The sequence below is a fragment of the Acomys russatus genome, chromosome 14 (assembly GCF_903995435.1).
Source record: "Acomys russatus chromosome 14, mAcoRus1.1, whole genome shotgun sequence".
NCBI classification, from domain to species: Eukaryota; Metazoa; Chordata; class Mammalia; order Rodentia; family Muridae; genus Acomys; species Acomys russatus.
Genome location: NC_067150.1, coordinates 62296317 through 62321454, shown reverse-complemented (window position 1 = coordinate 62321454; position 25138 = coordinate 62296317). Strand labels below are relative to the sequence as shown.

At 46.3% G+C, this 25138-nt stretch overlaps 2 protein-coding genes across 2 annotated transcripts in view; both read left to right on the top strand.

Annotated features, from left to right (window-relative positions):
- Myzap (myocardial zonula adherens protein) overlaps positions 1–25138 on the top strand; it is a 725358-nt gene that overhangs the window by 403738 nt on the left and 296482 nt on the right. The gene's annotated exons all lie outside the window — the stretch shown is intronic.
- The window catches only part of Aqp9 (aquaporin 9), a 39007-nt gene continuing 20373 nt past the window's right edge, over positions 6505–25138 (top strand). Inside the window, exon 1 of the mRNA XM_051156763.1 lies at positions 6505–6793. Coding sequence (XP_051012720.1) covers positions 6683–6793 — 111 coding nt within the window. The 5' untranslated portion in view covers positions 6505–6682. The remainder of the gene's footprint in view (positions 6794–25138) is intronic.

Here is a 25138-nt window from a genome sequence, read left to right as displayed (position 1 = left end):
GATTTCTCTTGTATACTGTGATGTCAACACATATTTTTCACAGGTGTACCCTCTGTCACATTAGGGAGGACTAGGCCTCTTTTTTTTTTTTTTTTTTGGTTTTTTGAGTCAGGGTCTCTCTATGCAGCCTTGGCTGTCCTGGAATTCACTTTGTAGACCAGGCTGGCCTCGAACTAACAGCGATCCACCTGCCTCTGCCTCCCGAGTGCTGGGATCAAAGGCGTGCGCCACTACACCCGGCTCCTAGCTCTTAAAAAAGAATAAGAAATTAAAGTGAACCTGAGTGCTGAAGTCTGCAACTACAGATCTTGAGCGCTGAACCCCAACTCTATAAAGGGAAGGGTTTGGTCTTCACAAGAGGGCAAAAGTAGAAAGAAAAGTATCAGAAAGTGGGCAAAATATGGCTTCTCAGGTAGAGCCCACCACCAGAGAGGCCCACTGAGGTAGGACCAAAAAAGGGGGAACTGGCAAGACAAAAGGGGGATTTTAAGATGCAGCGATCTGGAACCGACACTGCAAGTCAACACCTTTGCATGTCCGGTACACGGATTTAGGCAACGGAATCTGGGGATTCGGGACGAATGTCCCCACAAAGGGGAAAGCAAAATGGAGTCCACCAAAGCAGAGCCTCTGAGTGACAGGTGACTTCCTGCAGCACGCCACATCTATCCAAGTTCTACAACCACGCGTAGGTGCTGGAGAGGGCTCTGCAGCTGGAGCAGGGCGGTCTGTTATCTCACAGAAGAGATTTATCTGGCTCCAAGCCAGCACAGGCTCCCTTCAGGGAGCCAGCTGACGGCTTCAATGCTGTAAGTCGGCTGAGTTACGATGATTTTCTTATTGTAGGGAGGACAGGACACCTGGAGAGTTCGGTGGAAAAGGAGCCCGACAGGCTGCTGCATGCTGAGGGCCCGCACCCAAATTTGCCTTCCTTGGAGTATGAGGATGTCTGGAATTGTGCCCTTCCCATCCGGGCTGGTCATGAGCCCCACCCACAGCCCGCATAGGTGGGGGGTGAGGGGGTGGGGAGTGGGAGGAGATGACGTCATGTAGTAACTGTTAACAGCCTCCAGCTCTTCCTAGTACAGGGCATTGTGGGTGCTCAGGGAAGGTCCTCAGTTCCCTGGTAAGGGCCTGCTATTGACATTTTACGGTGAGATGTCACAAATGGCGCTGGGAGGTCCCGGGCTCCGTTTTAATGGGAGAACCAGAAATAACCAACTAGTTGCTAAAAGGAGCTTGCTTGAATTATGGCACATTGGTACAAGGGAATATTGCACAGTCATTAGAAAGATGAATTTTACATTGGCATAGAAAGGAACAGAGTTGATTATAAGAGAGCAAAACTAGTTTGACCTAGTAAATATCTCACTTTTAGGAGAAAAAATATATACACATTAACTAATGAGAATCCTATAGGAGTGTATTCCAACTTTGGTTATCTCTGAGGTCAGAGGTTATGAGATTTTTGATGCTTTAAATGTCTACGACTTTTTAAATTAATATGATTTTATATTCAGAAGAGAGATGTTACCCATCCTTCTTTAAAAAAAAAAAAAAAAAGAGGGGAAATAAGCAGGATGAAATGGTAATTGCAAGTATAACAGCTTTGAAAGAATGTTTCAGCACAGAAGAAACTTGGCTTGTTTTAGGGCCTGGGATAGGAGCCAGTTTAGGAAAGAAAACGGGTGAGGGGAATGTTAACTGGCCGGAGTCCCGAGGAGGCTGGATTAGGGTGCCAGAAGTGGGGCTCAGGGCAAAAAGAAGACAACGGACAGGACACAGAAACAAAACCAGGGCGGATTTTTTTTTTTTTTTTTTTTTTTTTTGGTTTTTCGAGACAGGGTTTCTCTGTGTAGCCTTGGCCATCCTGGACTCACTTTGTAGACCAGGCTGGTCTTGAACTCACAGCGATCCGCCTGCCTCTGCCTCCCGAGTGCTGGGATTAAAGGCGTGCGCCACCACGCCCGGCTACCAGGGCGGATTTTTGAGAAGGCAGAATATGAAAAGAATTATAGCCAATGAACCCTATTTGTTTTTCCTATGGGATCCCAGGTGGGGAGAAATGAGCTGTGCTGGGAGGGTTGGCGATGGGAGCTGGAGGGGCCTAGGAGAGGCATGTGGCTGCTGTGGAGAAAGAAGCAAGGTGGGACCGGTGTCCTTAGGAGTTCCTGGGGTCCAGCCCCACAGAGACGGGTGATTATATCTCAGGGGAAATCTGGAGCGGTGGACATCAAAGGTTAGCTGAAGATACAGCAGCAGTGCTCACCCTGATACAGCAGCAGGGCTAACCCTGTGTCATAATTACTGGCCACAGGGGAGGTCAACACAATCGTATGAGTTTCCCTAGTACCATCCAGCTGTCTGAGGAGAGAACACTTGAGACAAATCCATGGCCAAGCGTACCCAGGGTCGAGCTTGAGCAGCGCAGGTGTAGACAAGAGTCGACAGGTCAGTGGATCCCAGGATGCAGGTAAGCACGCCGTGAAGCCAGGCAAGCACACGGTGAGAACTAGGTGGAGAGGGAGGCCGGTCTTGTGAGGACGGTGCCAGGCAAATTTAAGAAAGAGCATGGATGACAAAAAACGAGGGATAGACATTTCAATCAGTGAAATGAACCTTAGAGTTAAAGTTTGTGGGAGAGGAGCAGTCCTGGCATGTGGCATGGTTTCCACGTGTGGACAGGCAGACGTTGGACAATGTAGGGGAGGTCAGGGTATGAGGAGGTCAGGTTTGTGAACAACTGACGATCCCTGGGTGGGCGAAGTCAGGCGGAAGAGGGTGCTGGAGCCCGGTGCGGCCACGTTCAGACGGAAGAGGGTGCTGGAGCCCGGTGCGGCCACATTCAGACGGAAGAGGGTGCTGGAGCCCGGTGGGGTCACGTTCAGACGGAATCAAATGTGTTTCGGAGGCTGGTCTTAGACTTTCAGTATGACACTGAGGCCAAGGAGCACAGTGACAGCAGACTTCGCCAAGGTGCTGACAAGTGTGGAACAGCCGACTACATGTCTGCCTGTGGGATTTTAGTTCAGCATGTACTTCTATGTCACTGGGCATTGTAGTCATTTGCAGGCTTCTGTCACTTAGTCTATTAAAACTCAGCAGTAGAGAACTGTTGTTGTTTTAATCCTCAGTGCTTAATGCTGTGCCTGATGCATGGCCAGTACTTAGTGGAAAGTTTTTCTGGATGGATGAGAGGCTTGCATGGATAGACGGATGCATGAAAGGATGGGTAGCCTGGATGGGTGGATGGATGGGTAAGGGGATGGGTGAATAGAATGGAAAGACTTGTCACTTCTCCGAACACAGGCACCCTTTGTGTGTGGGCCCAACGTGCTGCTTCCTGCTTTGTATGTCCCCAACGCTCCTGCCGTTCCACTTGACACAAGTAGAACTCACAATCTCCACTGCACTTCTAGTCTTTTCCAGGGTCCCTCTCCTAGGGCTAAGTGCCACCTTCCCCTGCCAGCTAAGGGCCAAGCAAAATACATTCATTTCTGGGTCCTTTTATTGCCCATGTCTAACACACCAACCCTTTCCACTTTGTTATGAAAGCTGCCTCTCAGATTTAGAATAATATAACATCTCTACATGGATCTATGTGTGGCCATTTTAGGCTCACCTTACAGCTTGGATTGTCCTTTTTAATTGATTAAATATGATCATTGGCAATTTAATGTATGTACTTTGGGTGTTCTGTTTACTCTCACACCTTACCCTCCCTGCCCTTTTTTTAAAAAAAAAAATCTCATTCCTGTTGGGGATGGGCTACATGGCCAATGTTCAGCCATCTTGTCAGAACCTAGGTTCCTATTTCTCCAGAAGTCGGCCATTCACCAGAAACCAACTGACCTTGTTGTGGGCCAGCAGTTAGACATCTGTTGTGGTTTACTGTGAGGGCTGGTCATTCTAGACCCCGAACTACTCCTTTTCCAGTGGAACTACTGATAAGATCAGATTAAAGGCCAGTTGCCTGTGCAGCAGATCCAGGAGCTTTTTCCTGACTAACCAGATCCTTCACGACTTTCCTGGATTCTCTCCTGCAATTAGCAGCTGTAAAGGTAGATACCTACTGGAGCATTCCAGAGTTAGGTATCCATGGCAACCCTTGATTATGCAAATACCCATGCCTCTGTGCCTATATAAACTCTGTGAAAATTTTCAGTAAATGGGGTTTGATCAGAATGCAGACTTGCCTCCTCCTTTGTGTCTAGTGTTTTGTCCCTATACAGGAAAATTCTCCTCCCGGGCGTTAGTCGAACCCCAGCAGGCTGGGGCACATTCCCACATCTGTCATCCTTCCTCCCTCTCCCCAAGGACCCCATCTCACATCTGTGTCTTTTTGTTTTGTTTGTTTGTTTGTTTTTGTGGTTTGGGGTTTCTTTTTGAGACAGGGTTCACAATGCCTGTAATCTTAGCATTTGGGGAGACAGAGGCAGGTGGATCTCTGTAAGAGGCCAGCCTTGTCTATAGAGCAAGTTCCAGGACAGCTAAGGATACACAGAGAAACCCTGTCTCGAAAAAACAAAACAAAACAAAACAAAACAAAAAAAAGAACGCAAAGACCAAACGCTCTCACCTGCCCACCTAGTCTACTCCAATGATTGATGACACTTTTATCCTGACGCACAACTCACTAGGCTCAGCGTAGTCTGCTTCCCCGACCCTGACACATTCTGCGCACTGTTCCCTCATCCTCTGTAGAGGCTAACCGCAGTGGATGTTCCTCTGACTCTTTGGCAGGTGTCATGCTGCCCCAACTCCACCGCTGCTCAAAGCCTTTCACATCCACTTCCTTCCCCATTTCATGTGAGTAGCCGCTGCGCCTCCTGATCTCAGCTCAGACATGACTTCCTGGGAGAAGCTACAGAGATCTCTCCAACAAGGTGAACCTCCTTTTGTCATACTTGTGCCTACAGATACAGCCCGCCCCTCACCCCCACCACACCGCCTGTAGAGCATGCGTGTCTATTTGTGCCTGCGTGGTTGTTCTCCGTATGTTGGTCTCCACCATACTCGGCCCCGCGATCAGCAAGTCTGCCCTGTGCTTTTGCTAAGGCAGTGCTTTGGCACACAGCAAGTATGCCATAAATATTTGTAGGATGAGTGAGTGAAGACTCTGAAGAACACCCTTTGTGTCTTATTAGCTGAAGTCAGGGCAATAAAGTCCTGTTCCTCTGGTCTAGCCACCAGGACTTGGGCATAGTGTGGCCATAGGAAACTCCAAGGCAATGCTATCTATGGCCGCCTAATCTGGAGTTTAAGCAAAATTCCGGGTTTTTAATCCATCCTTTCCACGATCATCTAGTGAGGAGTTAAAGCCAAAGTGCTAGGTTTTGTCATAATGTGAACTCTTTGGTCTGATCTGTAAATTTTACCCCCAGCTTAGGTGTTTCACCTTGCCACTGGGCTCTTCCCAGCTGGTTTCCTGTCCTCCCTCCTTCCAGCCTGCCTCCTCAGCTGGAAATGACGGCTCAGGTAGGGGAGGGCCCCAGAGAGGAATGAAACTGGGCTGGCTGCTCTGTGTGTGTGGTGTGGGTTCGAATTCAGTGGACTGCCTGGGGGTGTCTAGGGATCATTGATGTGCTCTATCTTTTCAGACAAACCAGCCCTGGAAACCAGGGCTTGCTTACTGGGCAGGACAAGAAGCTAGTATCAAATGCCACCAGCAAAGATGTTAATTCGTCAGGTCTAAACTAGATGCCTTAGGAGGGCATAGCTACCCCCTTTCTTCTTGACTTGGGATGGCACTGACTGGCCAGCAGCCTAGAATCCCAGCCCTCTCCTGTCTCGTGCTGCTTTCTCTGTCCTTGTGATTCTGGAATCCGGTTCAGTGAGCAAGAGGGAGTTCCCATCTCCTCCCATAGACTTCTTTTCTTTTCTTTTTTCCCCCTCTCAAAGACAGGGTTTCTCTGTGTAGCCCCCAGTGTCCTGAAACTCCTGTAGACGAGGCTGGCCTTGAAATCATAGAGATCTACCAGGCTCTGCCTCCCAGTGACGGGATTAAAGGTGTGAGCGCATTTCAGCCTTTCAACTGCCCCTCCATATGTTAATTCAGTTGTCTTAGAGTAGTCTCGTGAAGTCCCCCGAGGCACTGCTAGAGGCTAAGGAGGGCAAGATTCTCTTTCCCTTACCCTCTGCAGTTTGGAGGAAAACCTTTGTAGGGAGTGTTCACCGTCAAGGTGTTCATACCTGACTTAACTATTTTGAATTAACCGCCCACTTCCGAATGGGTCAAACAAATCATCAGGAGGCTGAAATTGTGTAACAAGCAAATCTCTTCTGGACGGAGGCCCATCTCTGTGGTTTGGCAACACAACCAACACAGCATCTCTTTTCTCATCTCCTGGAAAAAAAAAACCAGCAAAGAAAAAGTAGCCAGAGAACAGAGAATAAAGGTAATGATTAATCTATCAGGTACAAAAAGGGTTATCTGGAGAATTTGGGTCTATAATTTACTAACCCAAACAAGTGGCAGCCGGTGGGGACTGACAGCCGAAGCAGACACCGATTAAGTCACAGCTCCTAATTGGGACGGCCTCTGCATAGTCAAGTATCTATTTCAGTCACCTTCAGGAATCTGTGAGGAGCTAAGTGTTCATCTTTCTTTATGTGGTATTGAAGGCAAGGAGCAGAGAAAGCAAGCCTTGACGGAAAGCACGCTTCTGGCAGAAACCCCAAAATGCCTTCTGAGAAGGTACGCTCCAAGAAGAGCCTGGCGCAGAGGCTGGCCCTGAAGAGCCGGATAGCCAAGGAGACACTCTCTGAGTTCCTGGGCACCTATATAATGATTGTGAGTATTTCCCCGATTTTCCCGTTCTGACCTACCACATCGCCTTCCTGGCTGCCAAGCCGCTGGAGCAAGCATTTGTTTTGTTTTCTTTGATTATCAGATCCAGTCCCTTCCAGGAAGCAACAAGTTACTTTCTAAGTTGTTTGGCTAATTGGTGACCATAGCAGGGGAATTTTATGTTCATCCAGGCAACTGATGGGAGTGGGGGAAAGCGGAGCACGGTCTCCGTTTTAGTGTTTAAAATGGCTTATGTGAGGAAAGAATAAATTGCTAGAAATTTCTTGTAGTTGAAGAACTGATCTGTGTGCCCTGCTTGCTTCCCATCTGGTGACTGAGTCACCTGAAATAAGCATAGTAATAATATGGAGAGAACCAAGAAAGGTGCCTGGCAATGACGGTGTCGTCAGGTCACACACACACACACACACACACACACACACACACACACACGCACGCACGCACGCACGCACGCACGCACGCGCACACACACACACACACACGCACACACACACACACACACGCACACACACACACACACACACACACACACACTTATGAGTGTGTGTCTGAAAACAACTTGCTGGGGTCAGCTCTCCTACCATGTAGGCTCCAGGGTTAGAACTCAGATCATCAGACTTGGTGGGTGCCACTTTTATCTACTGAGCCATCTCAGCAGCCCCACTTAACTTTTGGTAAATGAGAACTTATGTGGGCATGGTGTTCTGTATATGTAGTCCTGTGTTGGTTTCATCATTTCCCCCTTTGGATTTAGCAATATTTCTCAAGATCTTTAAATAGACAATTAGAAGAACTTCATGGATAGAAGCAAGGGCCAGGTCTAAATCTCTGAAGGAGATTTGCTCAGCTGTTAAAACCAAAAATCAAAAACAGAGACCAGAAACTACTGCTAGTTACTGAAGTTACTGGTGAGCCCTGGCCCCAGGCTCTTACTGTGCGCTTAGTTCTACCATTCCCTGGACCCTGAATTTCTAGCTGGTGTCAGACCATTTGTAAAGAGAAAACTATTGTCATCAGACCACTATTGATTTCAACTTAAGTTTTTAGAAAACACACACACACCTACCTCAGGCATAATTTCAGTCTCTAAAGACTCTAGAAAATTGTTCTTAAGTTGTACATATTAGAATGTTCTTGGCTTTGGATCCCTGAGAAGGATAGGAGCAGAATGTATCTGCTGAGTCAAGATTGGGGAGAGGTACCAGACAGTTCCTGCCTACTTAGCTTTCCCTGGTAGGAAGCTCTACTTACTCCCACCACAGCCAAGCTCAGGACTTGGGTCAGAGTGGGTAGAAGGAAAAGAGAGGACCCTACCCCAACCCCTGTGTGTCTCTTTCCAGTCAGAGCGTCCTGGAAAATTGCCTTCAGCCAGATATGAAGATAAGCGGCTTTTCTTTTCTTTCTTTTTTCTTTTTTAGTTTTTCAAGATAGGGTTTCTCTGTGTAGCCCTGGCTGTCCTAGACTCACTTTGTAGACCAGGCTGGCCTCCAACTCACAGAGATCTGCCTGCTTCTGCCTCTCTGAGTGGCGGCATTAAAGGCATGTACCTCTACCAGCCGAGTTTTTTTCTTTTAGAAAGGGTCTCGTTATGTAGCTCCAGTTTGCCTAGAACTCAGTATACAGACCAGGGTGGCTGCTGCTTCTAGAGTGCTGGGATTAAACGTGTGCGTTCCCGTGCTCATCTTTTGTCACGGTATAAGAGTTGTCACCACAGGCTGACTTCAGCTTACAGTGACTTATCCAGAACAGGGAGCAAAGCCTCTATCAACTCTTAGTGCAGAAAACAAAGAGGAAGTGAGCTCAACTTCCTTTTTTCTGAAACTGAAAAGTTGTTTAAGAATCAGTGTCACAAGCCGGGCGTGGTGGCGCACACCTTTAATCCCAGCACTCGGGAGGCAGAGGCAGGCGGATCTCTGTGAGTTCAAGGACAGCCTGGTCTACAAAGTGAGTCCAGGACAGCCAAGGCTACACAGAGAAACCCTGTCTAAAAAAAAAAAAAAAGAATCAGTTTCATAATTCCATTACACATCCAGAAGATGAAACTTGCTTCCAGCCATTCACCCTCAAGATTATGAAGCCACGTGCCATTTTCTCCTATGTTAATATCATCCCACTTTCTTCCTCAAGGCTGGGTTTACATACCAGGGCTTGCTGTCCCCAAGGCCAGAAATTCTTAACCTCCACCCCTACCCTTTCCAAGCTGGCGATAAAAGAATCCCCTGGAACTATCCCATGTGATAACAGGTCATAAGACCTTCATTTCAGGATGAGTCAGCCTCATGTCTTGGGAGAAGAAATGCCGTTACTGAGAGAGACAGAGAAATCTGAACAGACGAACCTTGGTGGCTTCCCGCTCAGTGACTTTTCCTAATTTGGTGTTTGGTGCTTGGAATCAAGCCCAAGTCCTTTTACGCGGCATCTGTACACTTTGCCACCGAGCTATGCTTCCCAGCCCTAACCTAGTCATATAGCCTTAGACAATGCTTTGACCATGTTTTCACTTGGCTCTTCACGCTTCAGGCTTGTCTGTGTGTAGTCAAGTCTCTATAAAAAGGAGAAAAGTCAACCAAGCAGGTGGAGGTCCCTAGGGGGCGGTGTGGAGGCTGCATTGCTCCTCTTATGCCTCAATCTTCTCTTCCTCTGTAGCCCTCACAGAATCCTTTATAATAAACCTGTAAACTCGGTTTCCCTGAGCTCTGTGAGACACACAAGCCAAAGAAGGGAACCCCCAAGGACAGAGTTGTAAGAACTTCAAATTAGAATCTACCAGAAACATAGTTCGAGCAACCTGGAGTTTACCAATGGTATCTGCAGTGGGGGAAGGTCACTCTTGAGGCCTGAGCCCCAGTAGGATCCTGGTGCTGGAAGGTGTCCACGTTGAGTTGGAGGGCACCTCGCTGATGTCTACTGCAAACTAGAATGTTTGATTGGCTACGGGGAGCAATCCCACGGCTTTTGTGGTCACCATGTTCTTCTGTTTTGACTTCTGTGGTATGAGAACAGTTTCACCCACACAGACAAATTATTCCAGGCAGAAGCTAGATACAGATTATCTGCATGCTTCATGCTAGAAAACTGAACTTTATTCTGGCCAAAGGTAATTCAGTCAGGAATGATAAACTCTAATTTACATCATATAGTTATTTGCTAATGTGAAGCTTGAGAATAATCTAGAACTTGGGTTGTCATGTTCTGTTTTATTTAAGTCTGACAGCAGTGCAAATAAGGGGTATACTTTTTTTTTTTGGATGATGGATGCCACCCCTGGAGCTGGGATCAGCCTCGTCCATACTCTGTCTAGGACCCTTCCAAGTTGCTAGGCTCCCAGCATGTAGCAGCCCTGTGGTAGGTAATACAATCGATGAGCTTCCTAAACTACAGACTCACAGCTGCCGATTACCTTCACTGATTTCCTAGCCTCAGGCACCCCTGCCTCTCAGCCCAGACAGCTATCCCCTCTAAAGTCTATGCAAGTAGGGCAGTTCTGTGGGTGGCTACTGGATCTTCCGTCCCAGCTTCCCTCACTTGGAGGTGGCACTGTCAGGAGTTATTGGACTGAAATCCATCTCGGCCCATTTTTCTATCAAACCCTGGACAGAGCCCTCGTTATTTGAAACACATATTTCTGCTTAAAGCTTAAGTCCTAACCTACTGACAAACGTAAATCTTGCCTGGCCCTTTTCTAGAAAGATTGGCCCATTTACAAGTCCTGAAAGGAGAACATGGAAAGATGGCAGAGGCTGGTCAGCACCACTCCCACCTCCTCAGATCCCAAAAATCTGAAGCCATCCCAGAATCTGCTTTTTTTTTTTTTAGGAGTTTCCCTCAAACTCACTTATGTCGTGATTGAAATAGCCAAGGAGGCCTGTTGGTGGCCTTCAGAAAAGAAAAGGTTCACAAAAAAAATTGCCAGCTGTGGCTCAAAACAAAAATAAACAAGTTGTTTGCTTTTTGTTTTGTTTTGTTTAGTTTTGTTTTCGAGACAGGGTTTGTCTGTTTAGCCTTGGCTGTCCTGGACTCGCTGTGTAGACCAGGCTGGCCTCAAACTCACAGCAATCCACCTGCCTCTGCCTCCTGAGTGCTGGGATTACAGGTGTGCACCACCTCATCCGGCCAAAAATAAGCAAGTTGTAAGCCAAAGAATGCTCTGGAATTTGGCCTGTTAGGCGCTGGGACCTTTTAGGGTTAGGCCATTTATCCTTCCTGACATTAGGGAAAGGTTGGCAATACATCTGGCCCCCTACACACACACACACACACACACACACACACACAGACACAGTCTTACAGAGGGAAAGGTTAAGCATTTTGAACTGAACAGAAGGGAGCATGTGGTAAGTTCTTTAGATAGCTATACTGAGATGACCATAGTCATTGTTGAGTTAATAATTATATCAGTAATAATAGATTGCAACTAACTGCTTCTTTTTTTAATTTATTTATTTATTGTATATGAGTGCTTTATCTGCAGAGGAGGGTATCAGATCACATTATAGATGGTTGTGAGCTACCATGTGGTTGCTGGGAATTGAACTCAGGACCTCCGGAAGAGCAGGCAGAGCTCTTAACCACTGAGCCATCTCTCCAGCCTAACTAACTGCTTCTTAATTATCATTCATAAACAGATGAGGGAAAGGGAAGGGTGAGGCCTTGAACCCATAAATGCCCATACCTGGAAGGCATTAAAATGGATTTCCTTCTAATTCTAGATCTTATGTTTGCCATTTCCTGTCTTATCCAAAGCTGGAGTCCCTTGGGAAAACTGTATGACAGATCCGACTCCCCTACTCCCACCTGCACCCCACCCCCACACACACCTGCGTCGGCATTTCCATAGCTAGAAGCCTTGAGCTGGTATGTGCTCATGGCCATAAGAACTGAATGGTGCTGGGCATGGCGGCACACGCCTTTAATCCCAGCGCTCAGGGAGGCGGAGGCAAGTGGATTGCTGTGAGTCCAAGGCCAATCTGGTCTACAAAACGAGTCCAGGACAGGTAAGGGGCAGCCAAGGATACATATACAGAGAAACCCTGTCTCGAGCCTCCCATCCCCCCGTCCCCCCCCCCCACCCCCCCCCCCAAAAAAAGCCTGAATGGTGAATGGATGACCAGGCTGGTGATGTTAGGCAGGTTACCCAAGGCCCGGTGTCTTCACCTCTCCTGTGCCAAAGACTGTTTGTGTGGGTGGACACACATGAAATGCAGGTAGGAGGGAACCAAAGACTGGAATTACCTGTACCTGGGCTTGCAGCACAGGAATAGCGAACTGCAGAAGTCGCATTGGCCCTAAGATTCCCAGGGGAGTGAGCACTATCTGGCTGCCCAGGCTGCGGTTCTCAACTGTACTATGGTCTCTCACCGAGTCTGTTCCCTCAAAAGGAGCTAACGCACCACAGAGGTGAGAACTGAATGCACACAACACAAAGTCCCTGGCATCAGAAACGCTTGTGGATTTATAGATTTCTGTCTCCCCCTGGCCATATTGAGATGGATTTCCTCTGCATCTTCCACAAAGCTCTTCACAAACACGGGTGGGACCCACATAAAATTAAAATCTCTTCCTTTACTGAACTTCCTGGGACCTGCCGTTACTTTGTGCTATTTCTCTTAGAGGCTGTGTTTGCCTTTCATCATTGTGTTGTGTACTCCATACTTGTTAGGATTCTTTGATACAAAGCTCCTTTTTAGCCTTGATGCTGAGGGGAAATGTTCCAGAAAGCTTCCTTCTCAGGAAGGGCACCCTTCTGAGGTAGGAGCTCTGGGCAGTGAGGAGGACCCTTGATTCTTTTCTTCCTGACAAAGTTTCTCCCATATAGGAGACTATCTTGGCACCTCAAGAGTAAAAAGAAAACATAACTACTTTAAATAGATGTAATACCCTTGCTCTGTGCCCTGGAAGGAAATTAAAAGTAATTGTGGTGGAGCACAGAGCACATGGGGGTAGGGATGTGGGTGGCTTGGCAGGAAGGAAGCAGGCAGAGCAGAGGCAGGCATCACAGACCCCTGTAGAGCACAGGGTTCCCCTCTCCTTGCTCCCACCTTCCTCCATGACTGGTGCCTCTCTGGGAGTGTCACCAGGTTCCTAATTCCATTTTGGGCAGATGCTTGGTCGGATATACTAGTCAGAGGTTGTTACCATAAAGCGCATTTCCTATCGAAGAGATTTTCAAAGGAGAATATGTAGTTGGCATTTCAAATGAAGTAGTCAAGTTAAAATAAAACAAAACAAAACAAAAAACTCCTCAGCCTCCTGATTAAAGGAGACATCCAAATCACAGGGCACAAAAACCCAAGGTGATTCTGGCCTGCTACCATAATCAGAAACATTGGGTGCTAAGATAAGGGTGGGCAAGCATGTGTCATTTGACCCTTTTTTGTTGAAGGAGGAGCTGAGGCCCAGGCTGATGCAATTCTATGTCCTTTGAGTTAGCCTAGAGCCAGCGGCACGGCCTCAGGCCATGGGCTTCCCCTGTGATTTTTCCTCCTATGAGCACAGAGCGTTCTCACCTGGACTCTGCCTTGTTTCTGCCTTTCCTGGAAGACAGAGAAAGAAATGTGACCAGTTGAGTTTGTGCAGATAAGGAAGTAGGAATAGCGCCCTTAAGGCCGTCATCCCGGGCCCCATGGCCCTTGGACACAAAAGCAGGCCTTGATGGCCTGACTGTGCCGTTTCTAATGCACCATCATTGCTGAGAACCAACCAAACCCTTTCCTGTGAAATCCCAAGAAAACTAGATTAATTTTTTTTTTTAATCTTACATTATTAGACACCAGAGGTGTCAAACAATGGCTGCTCAGAGCACATGTGGCTGGGGCATTTACAGGAAGGTCTACCAGCAATGTCGGCTTGAAGAAAGACCCCAAGGCAGTTATGCAAAAACAAAGAAGGTTTTTTATTTTAGCATATTAGGATCACCTCTCTCCTCCAGAGAATGACCCCAAAATGAACACAAAGGCTCAATTTATAGACAGTTGGAGGGATATGTGACAAGCTTTAATTGAGTGGTGAGAATTGAATCAAAGTGTATGAGGGAATTCAGGATTGGCTGTTTGTTTGGGGACTTTACAAGTCACTGGTCATTCTGATTAGCTGCCCATGAGTTGTCCATAACTTGTGGTTTTCTTTTTTTTTTTCTTTCTTTTTTTTTCCTAGACAGGGTTTCTCTGTGTATCTCTGGCTGGCTAGCCTGTAGACCAGGCTGGCCTCGAACCCACAGCGATCCGCCTGCCTCTGCCTCCCAAGTGCTGGAATTAAAGGCATGCGCCACCACGCCCGGCTGTTGTTGTTTTCTTAACTGATAGGTGACCATTAACTTGTATCTTTTAGATATCTTTAACAATATGTAATAATTTTGTAAATTTTGTAATTTTGTAAAAATATATGTTTAATTTTGAAAACAAATATAGGAAGCCAAATAAAGCCCATCCTGGCAATCAATTATGACCATAAGCACAGTCATGGATATTTTAAAGAATATAATTATTTATGAGGCAGAGATCTGCCTGTCTCTGCCTCCCAAGTGTTGAGATTAAAATTATGCATCTTCACTCCCTGTAGGAGACCTCTCTTTTGTTTCACAGCAAAAGGCCTACTGAGAACTGGGTCTCAAGAGACCCCTTACTTGACTTTTCTCTCTTTATGGGTTAGTCCGAGCTTTTCTGTTTCCTCTCCATAGTCTCCCCTAGCCCATTGTTTTGCCAAACCACTTCCCACTTGAAGACTTGAGTGATGAAGACTGAGGGTCACAGAATGCTAGCACTTCCTGCTGGCCTATGTAGCTTCTGCAGTCTGCAGCACCAGGCTCATCCAGCCCAGAGACAGTAGCTACAGTTTAGCTCTCTTGTTTGCTTTTATTTTTATTTACTTAATTTACACCCGAATCGCAGAGTCCCCTCTCTCCTCTCCTCCTGTCCCTTCCTCTCACCTTAACCCCGCCCCATACTCCCCTCCTTTTCTCCTCAGAGAAAGGGAGACCTACTATGGATGTCAACCTGCCTTGGCATATCAAGTTGCTGTAGGACTAGGTGCATCTTCTCCTGTTGAGACTAGACCAGCAGCCCAGTTAGGGGAACAGTATCCAAAGGCAGGCCTCACAGTCACAGAGGGTGCCTGCTTCAGTTTCTGAGAGATCCTCCTGAAGACCAAGCTGCACACTTGGTACATGTGTGTAGGGGGCCTAGGTCCATCCCATGCATGCTCCTTGGTTGGTGGTTCAGTCTCTGCGAGCCCCTGTGGGTCTAGGTTCGTTTGTTCTATATGTTTTCTGTGGTGTCCTTGACCTCTCTGGACTCTTGAATCCTTCCTCTCCATCTTCCACAAGATTCCCTGAGCTCTGCTTAATGTTTGTCTGTGGGTCTCTGCATTTGTTTCCATCAGCTGCTAGGGGAAGCTCTCAGAAGACAGTAATGCTAGGTTCCTGTCGCAAGTATAGGAGAACATGATTAGTAGTGTCAGGGTTGGGCTCCCATAGTATAGGAGAACATGATTAGTAGTGTCAGGGTTGGGCTCCCATAGTATAGGAGAACATGATTAGTAGTGTCAGGGTTGGGCTCCCATAGTATAGGAGAACATGATTAGTAGTGTCAGGGTTGGGCTCCCATAGTATAGGAGAACATGATTAGTAGTGTCAGGGTTGGGCTCCCATAGTATAGGAGAACATGATTAGTAGTGTCAGGGTTGGGCTCCCATAGTATAGGAGAACATGATTAGTAGTGTCAGGGTTGGGCTCCCATAGTATAGGAGAACATGATTAGTAGTGTCAGGGTTGGGCTCCCATAGTATAGGAGAACATGATTAGTAGTGTCAGGGTTGGGCTCCCATAGTATGGGTCGCAAATTGAGCCAGTGCTTGGTTGGCCATTCCCTCAATTTCTGCTCTGTATTTATGCCTGCACAGGCAGTGCAAATTGTGAGTTGAAGGTTTTGTGGGTGAATTGGTGTTCCCATCCCTTTACTGGAAGTCTTGCTTGGTTATAGCAGGTGGCCGTGTCTGGGTCCATATCCCCTGTTGCTAGGAGTCTTTAGCTAGTGTGTTAAAGGCTTAGTCCACAGCCTGTGATGGTATTGAAAGGCTTTCCTCCCTCATAGAGGCAGTTAGGTCACGAGGTACTCTGCTCTCTCTCATTTTGTTTCCTTCACCATCTACCTCCTAATGTATTTCTCACCAAAGCCCTAAAGCAAGTGGGCTAAGCTATCACCTTAAACCCCCGAGCTATGACCCAAAATAAATTTTTCTTCATTTTCATCTTTCTCTTCCTCTACTCCTTTTCTTATTTTGTTTTTGAGACAAAGTTACATGTAGTCCAAGCTGGCCTCCATCTTGCTATGTAGGTGAGTTGGCCTTGAACAGATCTTTGCATTTCCAGCTCTCATATGTTGGGATGATGGGAATGTACCGCTTTGCTTAGAAAATCTTCCATGTTGTTTCTAATATTCTGTTGGCTGTTTTGTTAGAGCAATACAAAGGCAACCCACACGGATGGCTTGTCAGAGCTGCCAGGGTCTTCTGTCCTTAGAGTCTCACACAGGGACCTCAGTGTGTTTGGTCTCCAGACATCAGTAAGCATTCTCAAAATCAATCCTACCAACTTCTTGCCAATTTTATTATTTATGATTTGTGTGTGGTGTGGTAGCCCTTTGTGTTTCTGCAATTGGACGTTCTGTACCTTTAAGAAAGTCTAAGGTTTGAACTCAGATCCAGCAGAAGAGCTAACTACCCTGTCCAGGGGTTAGGGGGATTCACAAGGCCTCTAGATGCAAAAGAGAGCAGGCCTTCCTCCATCAAGTGTGATGAGGGCAAGAAAGGGAGAAGCGAAGGGCTCATCACTTATTGAACATAATTTTTACAACCAGACATTTGTTTTTTGAAAAAGTCTCATGAGGTGAGAAAATTGTTTTTATGCTACAAATAAGAAAATTAAGACTTAGCCAGGTGTGGTGGTGCACGCCTTTAATCCCAGCACTCGGGTGGGAGGCAGAGGCAGGCGGATCACTGTAAGTTCAAGGCCAGCCTGGTCTACAAAGCAAGTCCAGGACAGCCAAGGCAACACAGAGAAACCCTGTCTCAGGGAAAAAGAAAAGAAAGAAAAGGAAAGGAAAGGAAAGGAAAGGAAAGGAAAGGAAAGGAAAGGAAAGGAAAGGAAAGGAAATTACAGCACTTGGGAGGCAGAGGCAGGCAGATTGCTATGAGTTCGAGGCCAGCCTGGTCTACAAAGTGAATACAAGACAGCCAAGGCTACACAGAGAAACCTTGTCTCGAAAAACCAAAAAAGAAAAGGAAAAAAGAAAAGAAAAGAAAAAGAAAATTAAGATAGTGTGAGTGGCTTTTAATTAAGGCTTAAGTGACTTGCCCAGGCTTGTGAACTGCAGAGCCAGGATTAGAATCTCTGCTATACTGAAGTGAACATTCCTGGAGTGCTTTTGAATTTGTGCTGCCATTTCTTCATGCAACCATATGTTACTACTTAGGCAGCTTTATACATGGCTGTCGTCATACCGCTTGGATTTATGTAGTGAAATACAAGGGTGTTAATTCCCCTGTGCCAAGTCTTCATGAACTGCAGTTCTCACAGTTGTGGGCTACTACAGTCCACGGTCCTGTAGAGGGCATCTTTCTAGAGATCTTTTGTACATGCTTGCAAGTGTCTCTAACCCTAACACTAACCCTGACCCTGACCTCTGACCCTGACCCTACCCCTGGCCCCTGACCCCTGACCCTAACCTTAACCCTAACACTGACCCTGACCTCTGACCCTGACCCTAACCTTAACCCTAACCCTGACCTCTGACTCTGACCCTAACCCTGACCCCTGACCCTGACCCTAACACTAGCCCTGACCCTAACACTAACCCTGACTCTGACCGTGACCCTGACCCTGACCTCTGACCCTGACCCTACCCCTGACCCCTAACCCTAACCTTAATCCTAACGCTGACCCTGACCTCTGACCCTGACCCTACCCCTGACCCTAACCTTAATCCTAACCCTGACCTCTGACTCTGACCCTTACCCTGACCCCTGACCCTGACCCTAACCTTAACCCTAACACTAGCCCTGACCCTAACACTTACCCTGACTCTGACCGTGACCCTGACCCTAACCCTGACCTTGACCCTGACCCCTGACCCCGACCCTGACCCTAAGCCTAACCCTAACCCTAACTCTAACCATGTCTAGGTCTGTTGGCCCTTCAGTATCGGCTTCTTCAACTTTCTGTGTATTTTTAGACCTCTCTCCAAAGTGATTTCAGGTGTGTGCTTCGAGTTGCCACCTATGATTTTTCCATTTTCCTTATACCTAAATATGTGCATTAGCGTCCGGTTTTCCTATTTTTTCCCCCTCATCCACTTGAAAGACAGGACAGAGAACACGAAGCCTGATATGATGATCACTTCTGCACACATGTGTCAAGCCATCAGGTGCTTCTCTCCTGTGAAAGCACGTGCATCTCAGGACACGCTCCCTGCTCTTGTCCTCTGCATCAATTCCTGTAGGATTTCTAACTTCTTCATAGTCATAGGATATGGATATTTAGTTTAGAACCAGACACTAAAGATATCCTGTGGTTTGTCAAGGTTAACTGCTTTGTTTTCTGAGTCATTAGACTTTATTTTAATGTGTGCTATAGAATAGGTGTGGGCCATCCCTGTCTGGGAAGGCAGCAGTCTGACCCAGCCCAGTTTCTGAGCAGATTTTCTGTTTTTCACATGTTTTAATTACTTCATTGTTACATCCCAGTTCACATATGTGTGTTTCATTGCTGTGCCCAGACCTATCAGATTCAAGTCTGTGACTAATGTCCAGACGTGTACTAATGCCACATATTTTTGTTACAATCACTTTCTGAATTTCTTTCTTGCTTACTGTTTTTGAAACAGTTTCTCTGTGTAATAGCCCTGGATATCCTGGAACACTCTGTAGACCAGGCTGGACTGCCTCTGCCTCCCAAGAGCTGAGATTAAAGGCATGTGCCACCACATCTGTGATTATCTTTCACTTTTAAAATTGTCATTGTTTTACACTGCTGAGCCATTTAGCTGGCCCCCATCATCATATTTTATATATTGCTGTTGTCTAGTTTTATTACCAAGGTTGTCTTAGGCTCCTGAAGTAGATTGGGATTATTGCTTTCCTATTTATTTTGTAGTATGCTTAATTTTTTTTTTTTTTTTTTTTTTTTTTTTTTAGTTTTTCAAGACAGGGTTTCTCTGTGTTATCTTGGCAGTTCTAGGCTCACTTTGTAGACCAGGCTGGCCTCGAACTCACAGCAATTCACCTGCCTCTGCCTCCCGAGTGCTGGGATTAAAGGCGTGCACCACCACGCCCGGCTAAAGATTTATTTATTTTGTATACAATATTCTACTTGCATGTACACCTGCATAACAGAAGAAGGCACCAGATCTCACTATAGATGGTTGTGAGCCACCATGTGGTTGGCTGGGAATTGAACTCAGGACCTTTGGAAGAGCAGGCAGCGCTCTTAACCTCTGAGCCATCTCTCCAGCCCTTGCTTAATTTTTAATATGATTTATTTCTTTATCTTGTACATGTGTGGTCATGTGCTCATGTGGAGCTCACAGTATATTTTGGCAGTTCTTGCCTTCCACCATGGGGGTTCTGAGGATCGAACTCAGGTTGTCATCTCACTGGTCCAAGAATACCTTCTATACAGTGGGAATTACCTAGTTCTTAAAGATTGCTTAGTGTATGTAGATACTGAAGGAAGAAGAGAGAAACAAGGAGAGGGGAAATCTATTTAAAAGTTATAATTTCAGAGCTGGAGAGATGGTTCATTGATTAAGCCAGAGGTCCTGAGTTCGATTCTCAGCAACCATCTATAAAGTGATTTGAGAGCCTCTTCTGGTGTGCAAGAAGACAGTGTGCTCATGTACATAAAATAAATCTTAAAAAAAGAAGTCATAGGTCTAACTTAGAGTTTTCTGTTCTTGATAACATTTTGGAAATTGACATATTTATCTAGGAAATACAGCCAAGTGTGGTGGCACACACCTGTGCTTCTGCTTCTTGAAAGGTGGAGTCAAGAGGACCAGGGCTTATGGGTATCCTCAGCTACAAGATTTGCTTGAAGCCAGCCTGGGCTACATGAGACCTCCACAAACCAGCGAACAGCTTCAATAAACCAGAAAAGAAAGGGAAAGATGAAGACATTGTGTTTCATCTGCAGTTTCACATATACTTTTTCAAAGTTGCTAATACTCTCAAAACTAACATTTTGGAAAGCAATACTTTTGAAATGCATTTACATAGCCTTCCCTGGCTCTTAACATCTCCAGTGAATCTTGTAGCCGTGTTGTCTTTACAGTTTTTAAAAAGAGATTTCTTCGCTTTCTACTCCAGTAGTTTTGCTTTGATCATTCTATCTTCCTGCTTCCTCCTCCAGCCTTCCTTACTCCACATCTGCCTTCACTCCTCTGAGTGCCCTTTGTGTGTTGTAAGTACTTTAACTTGTGGGTTTTAAAATTTTATTTATTTCTTTATTCACTTTACATTCCAGTCGCAGCCCTCTCTCTCCCTCTTCCCCTTGTCCCCGCTCCCCTACCTCTGAGAAAAGGGAAGCTGCCCCGCCACTGATCCCAGAACATCAAGTCACATCAGAACCGAGCGCATCCTCTGCCACTTGGGCTGGCAAGGGAGCCCCGCCAGAAGAAAGTGATAGAAAAGCATGCAAGAAAGTCCTTGTCAGAGACGGCCACTGCTCCCCTTACTAGGGGGCCCACAAGAAGACCAAAATGTCCATCTGGTTGGTACATATGTGTAGGGGGCTTAGGCCCAAGTCTATACATGGTCCTTGGTTGGTGTTTCCGTCTCAGAAAGGCCCCTCCCCCACACCCCCGAGTGTCTCCATTGGTCTTGTTGTCTTGTGTTTTTTACAGTCTTCAGTCCGAACAACTATTTCATCTCATCAGCTTTGTTTCAGAGCTCACTTCACATTTAGTACCATTATTACTGATTTGAAAAAGACAGATCAACTTTTATTCATCCTTTGACAATTTCATACCGTAAACAACGCATCTCTATCATGTGCACTCCAGTTCCCCGCCTCCCACAGGCCCCTCCCTTCAAGCCCTCTCCTTCTGTTTGGTTGATACTATTACCACTGCAGACTTGCATACACTTACTATCAATTCCCCTGACTCATTTTCTAATTAAAATAAATAAATAAATGAGTTGTTAGTTTCTATTTTGTTAAAATATATATATATAATAAATTCTCAGACTAACTACCAACCTGCCTAGTTTCCAACCTCCACCGTTTCCTTCTGCCAAGCTCACCCTGCTCTGCCCTCACTCTCCACATACACCTTATCCCGTCTGATGTTACTTTTCAGGATTGACACACTTGAGTAATCAGTCGTGCCTGTTAGAAGCTTACTGAGACCAAGTGTGTTCAAGGCAGAGTGAGCAGAGACCAGAGCTTCCCAGTCCTTCAGGATTGTCTTAACAGCACATTTGAAGTGCCACTTCCACCCCCACCCCACTCCGCCTCCATTTTAGATGGTATGAGAAAACTCCACCAAAGTGAAATCTTTGCCCCGTCCTTGCTCCTTCCAAAAAGGTAGCCATGAGACAACCGTGCCTCCACCTTTGTATGAATATGCTCCTTGCTACATGATCAGCTAGTAATTTGGCAATTAAAATAGGCAATTTGCAGGCATCATCCCAAGTCTCCCTCATGTCTGTGTCGGGTCTGTTGTCTGCTTTTAGGTCCTTAAAAAATCTGTATTTCTTTGGTAGATAATATCAGAATTTAAAAAATAATAATTCTAAGCTATTCTATTATATGACTGAGGGGAAATATTCATTGTTGGTCTTCAATGTAAAGATTTTCTTTTTTTTTTTTTTCCCCCTAATTGTGGAACATTAGTACCTCTGTTAGCTTGCCTTTCTTGTGGTCTGTTTTTGGAAATTGACTGTGTGACTTTCTCCATCTCTTTTTTGTTTGTCTGTCTTTTGAGACAGGGTTTCTCTAGATCAGCCTGACCTCAAACTCACAAAGATCCACTTGCCTCTGCCTCCCAAGTGCTTGTATTAGAGGTTGGCATCGACGTGCATGGTCTTTCCCCATCTTTCCCCAGCCATTGTTTTGTATTTCTCACTGTCGTTCCCTTCATCCATGGTGAACCTCCTGTGGTTATCTCACAGAAACCTTGCAATTCACTAATTGCCTCTTCCACTGTGTGGGATCTGGCCAATGCCCTCACTGAAGCCTCAGGTTTGTTACTGTATTTTTTTCCTTAACTTTTTCTTAACGCCTTTCTCTTCCCTTGTGCATGCCCATATATATATCTTTGTCTTTGTCTTACTAAAGCCTACTACATACATAGAATCCTGATTGGTTTATCTGTTGACTTTTATTCATAGAGGAATTTTATTCATATTTGGGGGAATGGAGGTCATAAATGTGCATTGTAATGCCATAGGGATTCTTTTGCGGTGGGGTAGGGATTCCATAAGGCTCACACTGAAGAATGCTTCCTCTGAAGCAGGCTTTCTTTTGCTTCTAACAGATTATCATGGCCTGGGGCTAGGGCTCAGTCAGGAGAGCGCTTGCCTAACACAGAGGAATTCCCAGGCCCATTCCATTCCTAGCCCCACATAAACTGGGTGTGATGGTGCACACCTGTGATTTGAGTGCTATGGAGGCAGAGGCAGGAGGATCGGAAGTTCAAGGTCAACCTTGGCTGCCAGTAAATTCAAGGCCAGGTGGGCTGGCTGAGACTCAAAAAATAATTCATTGTCAAGTCGCACACACCTTTAATCCCAGTACTCAGGAGGCAGAGGCAGGCAGATCTCTGTGAGTTCAAGGTCAGCCTGGTCTACAAAGTGAGTCCATGGCAGTCAAGGCTACATAGAGAAACCCCGTCTCTAAAAACCAAAAGAAAAAAATCATTATAAAATATTGTGAAGTAGGAAAAAAATAGGAGGTGGCAGAAGAAGGTACCTGCTGCAGAACCCTGTCCCCCCTAAGGGCCAGCTCTCTCAGGATGGGGTGGGGACCATGGATAGGAACCCACCTCATGCTCCACAAAACGGGTCCTGTGCAAGTCCTTAGTTCTCGAATCAACAACTGCTCTTGACTGTTTTCCCTTGTCAGCCACTAGCTTCCCTGGGAAGTTTGTTTCCAGAAGCTTAGGAAGAAAGGTCTGGCTGGGAGTAGTGGTGCCTTTAATCCCAGCAGAGGTAGAGGCAGGTGGATAGATGTGAGTTGGAGGCCAGCCTTGTCTACAAAGCCAAGTCTACACAGAGAAACCTTGTCACAGAAAGAAAGAAAGAAAGAAAGAAAGAAAGAAAGAGAAAAAATGAAAAAAGAAAAAGAAAGGTCTGTGAGTACCACAGACTTCGAAGCTGCCGGGAGTCAGCCAACAAGGCCTGGCTTCCGATTCTTGTGTTCTCTCTTGGACTCAGAACAGTTCTTATTCTTGTTGACTCTCAAAAGAGAGCTACTCCTTTGTTCTACTTCCCAGAAGTGTGTTTGGCTGGTTTTTCTTTAGTGACAGGGTTCACTGTGCCATGTTCCCACTGCCTGCTAAGAAAGGAGAAGCCGGGGTGAGCGCAGATGCTGGCTCCTGCTCACTCTGCATCCCGTGATGAAGATGCAGCTTGTGTAAAGACAGAGTTGTAATTTTTAAAAGTTATATTTTAGGGTGTGTGTGTGTGCGTGCATGCGCGTGCATACGCACACAGGCACACTAGCATGCAAGCGTGCCACAGCAAGCTCGTGGGGCATGAGACGGTAACTCGGTTCCCTCCTTCTATCACATGGGTTCCTGGGACTGACCTCAGGCCATCATGAGGTTTTGCATCGAGCACCTCCACCTGCTAAGCTACCTCACTGGTTCCAAACAGAACACCATTAGTTACCATAAAGAATAAAATGTGAAATGTGAGGAAGGAAGGAGGCAAATTTCCCATATTTTCACTCTGAGACTCTGTGCTTCTCTGTGCTTTCTCTTCACCATTATCTCCTCCATGAAAGAGCTGACCCAGTGAAATGTGTCTCTTCCCCATGCGCTTTTTGTGAAGTGCCCTGAAGAACTGTGGTTCACGTGCAGAGGAGAGCATGCTGGCCGTTCCACATGCACCTGTGAGGCTGGGGCTTGAGCCAACTCAAGCAGGAATTGTCAGAGCCTTCAGGTTGACTATGCAGGGGAAAACAGGATATATTTTCCAGGATAGCTGGGCCACGGACTGTCCCTTGTTTGGGGAGCACCTCATGGGTCCGGTGACTTGTAGAGAATTTCAGACCCTGGAATAAACATCAGTTCCCAGGCTCCAGCGTCAGGGTGGATCTTCCAGGTTGAGTGACTGAAGGTTGCTGTTGCTGTTTCAAGATGCTACCCACACAGGGAGAACTGTTCTTAGCAGCCAGCATCCTTATCTACCCAGCACAAGAACCCAGGGCTCATCCTAACCTAACATGCATGCCCTTACAAGGCTGTGCCCACTTAGTTCTTATTCTTGCCTCTGGAATAGGATTAGGTTCTCACCCAGCTGAGCATCTGGGGTGAGTAGAGGGATGTGGATGTCAGCTGTGAGTCACAGTTTTCTTCTCAGCCCAGTAGAGATCACGGAGTTTAATCACCTCTTGTCTCTGGGGCCAGAGTTCATTGGCGAATGCTTTTTCTACGTTGAGAGCACTGGGCTTGGCTATTTGCCCGCTCAACCAACTCCCAAGCTGAAGATTCCTCTCCTTTTACAAGCTGCCTTTACATGGGTGCTTCTCAAATATGGCCCGCTCTCTCGGGGTACAAGACTCCAGAAAACTTCCTTCTTGGCCAGAATGTCCAGGTCAAAGTCTTAGCTCTTTATGACTGTTTTTTGTTACAACTGAGAAAGGTTTATTTTTGCAACTGGAAAACTTACTGTTTAGAAAGCTGAGTGTAATCATGTCCTCAGAAAAGCAGTGGTGCTGACCCAGAAAGCACCTAAGGCAGGGGACCAGAGGACCTGGCTCTGGCTCTGGCTCAGACACTCAGACACCAGTTTTTATTTCCTATTGTTTACCTATTTAAAATTTTTATGTTCTCTCTCTCTCTCTCTCTCTCTCTCTCTCTCTCTCTCTCTCTCTCTCTCTCTCTGTGTGTGTGGGGGGGGGGGAGATCTGTGCACATTAGTGCAGGTTCCCTTGGAGGCCAGAAGAGGGCGCCACATCTCCCAAAGCTGGATCTTGAGTTCCTTTTTAAACGGGAATTAAGAATGGGGAGGAAGTCATGTACATGACCTTGTACATGTACATGTATACACGGCCCACAGCACGCTGTTCTAAATGTATTTCGCCCATCCCATAGTCAAAGTAGTAAGAGGTCA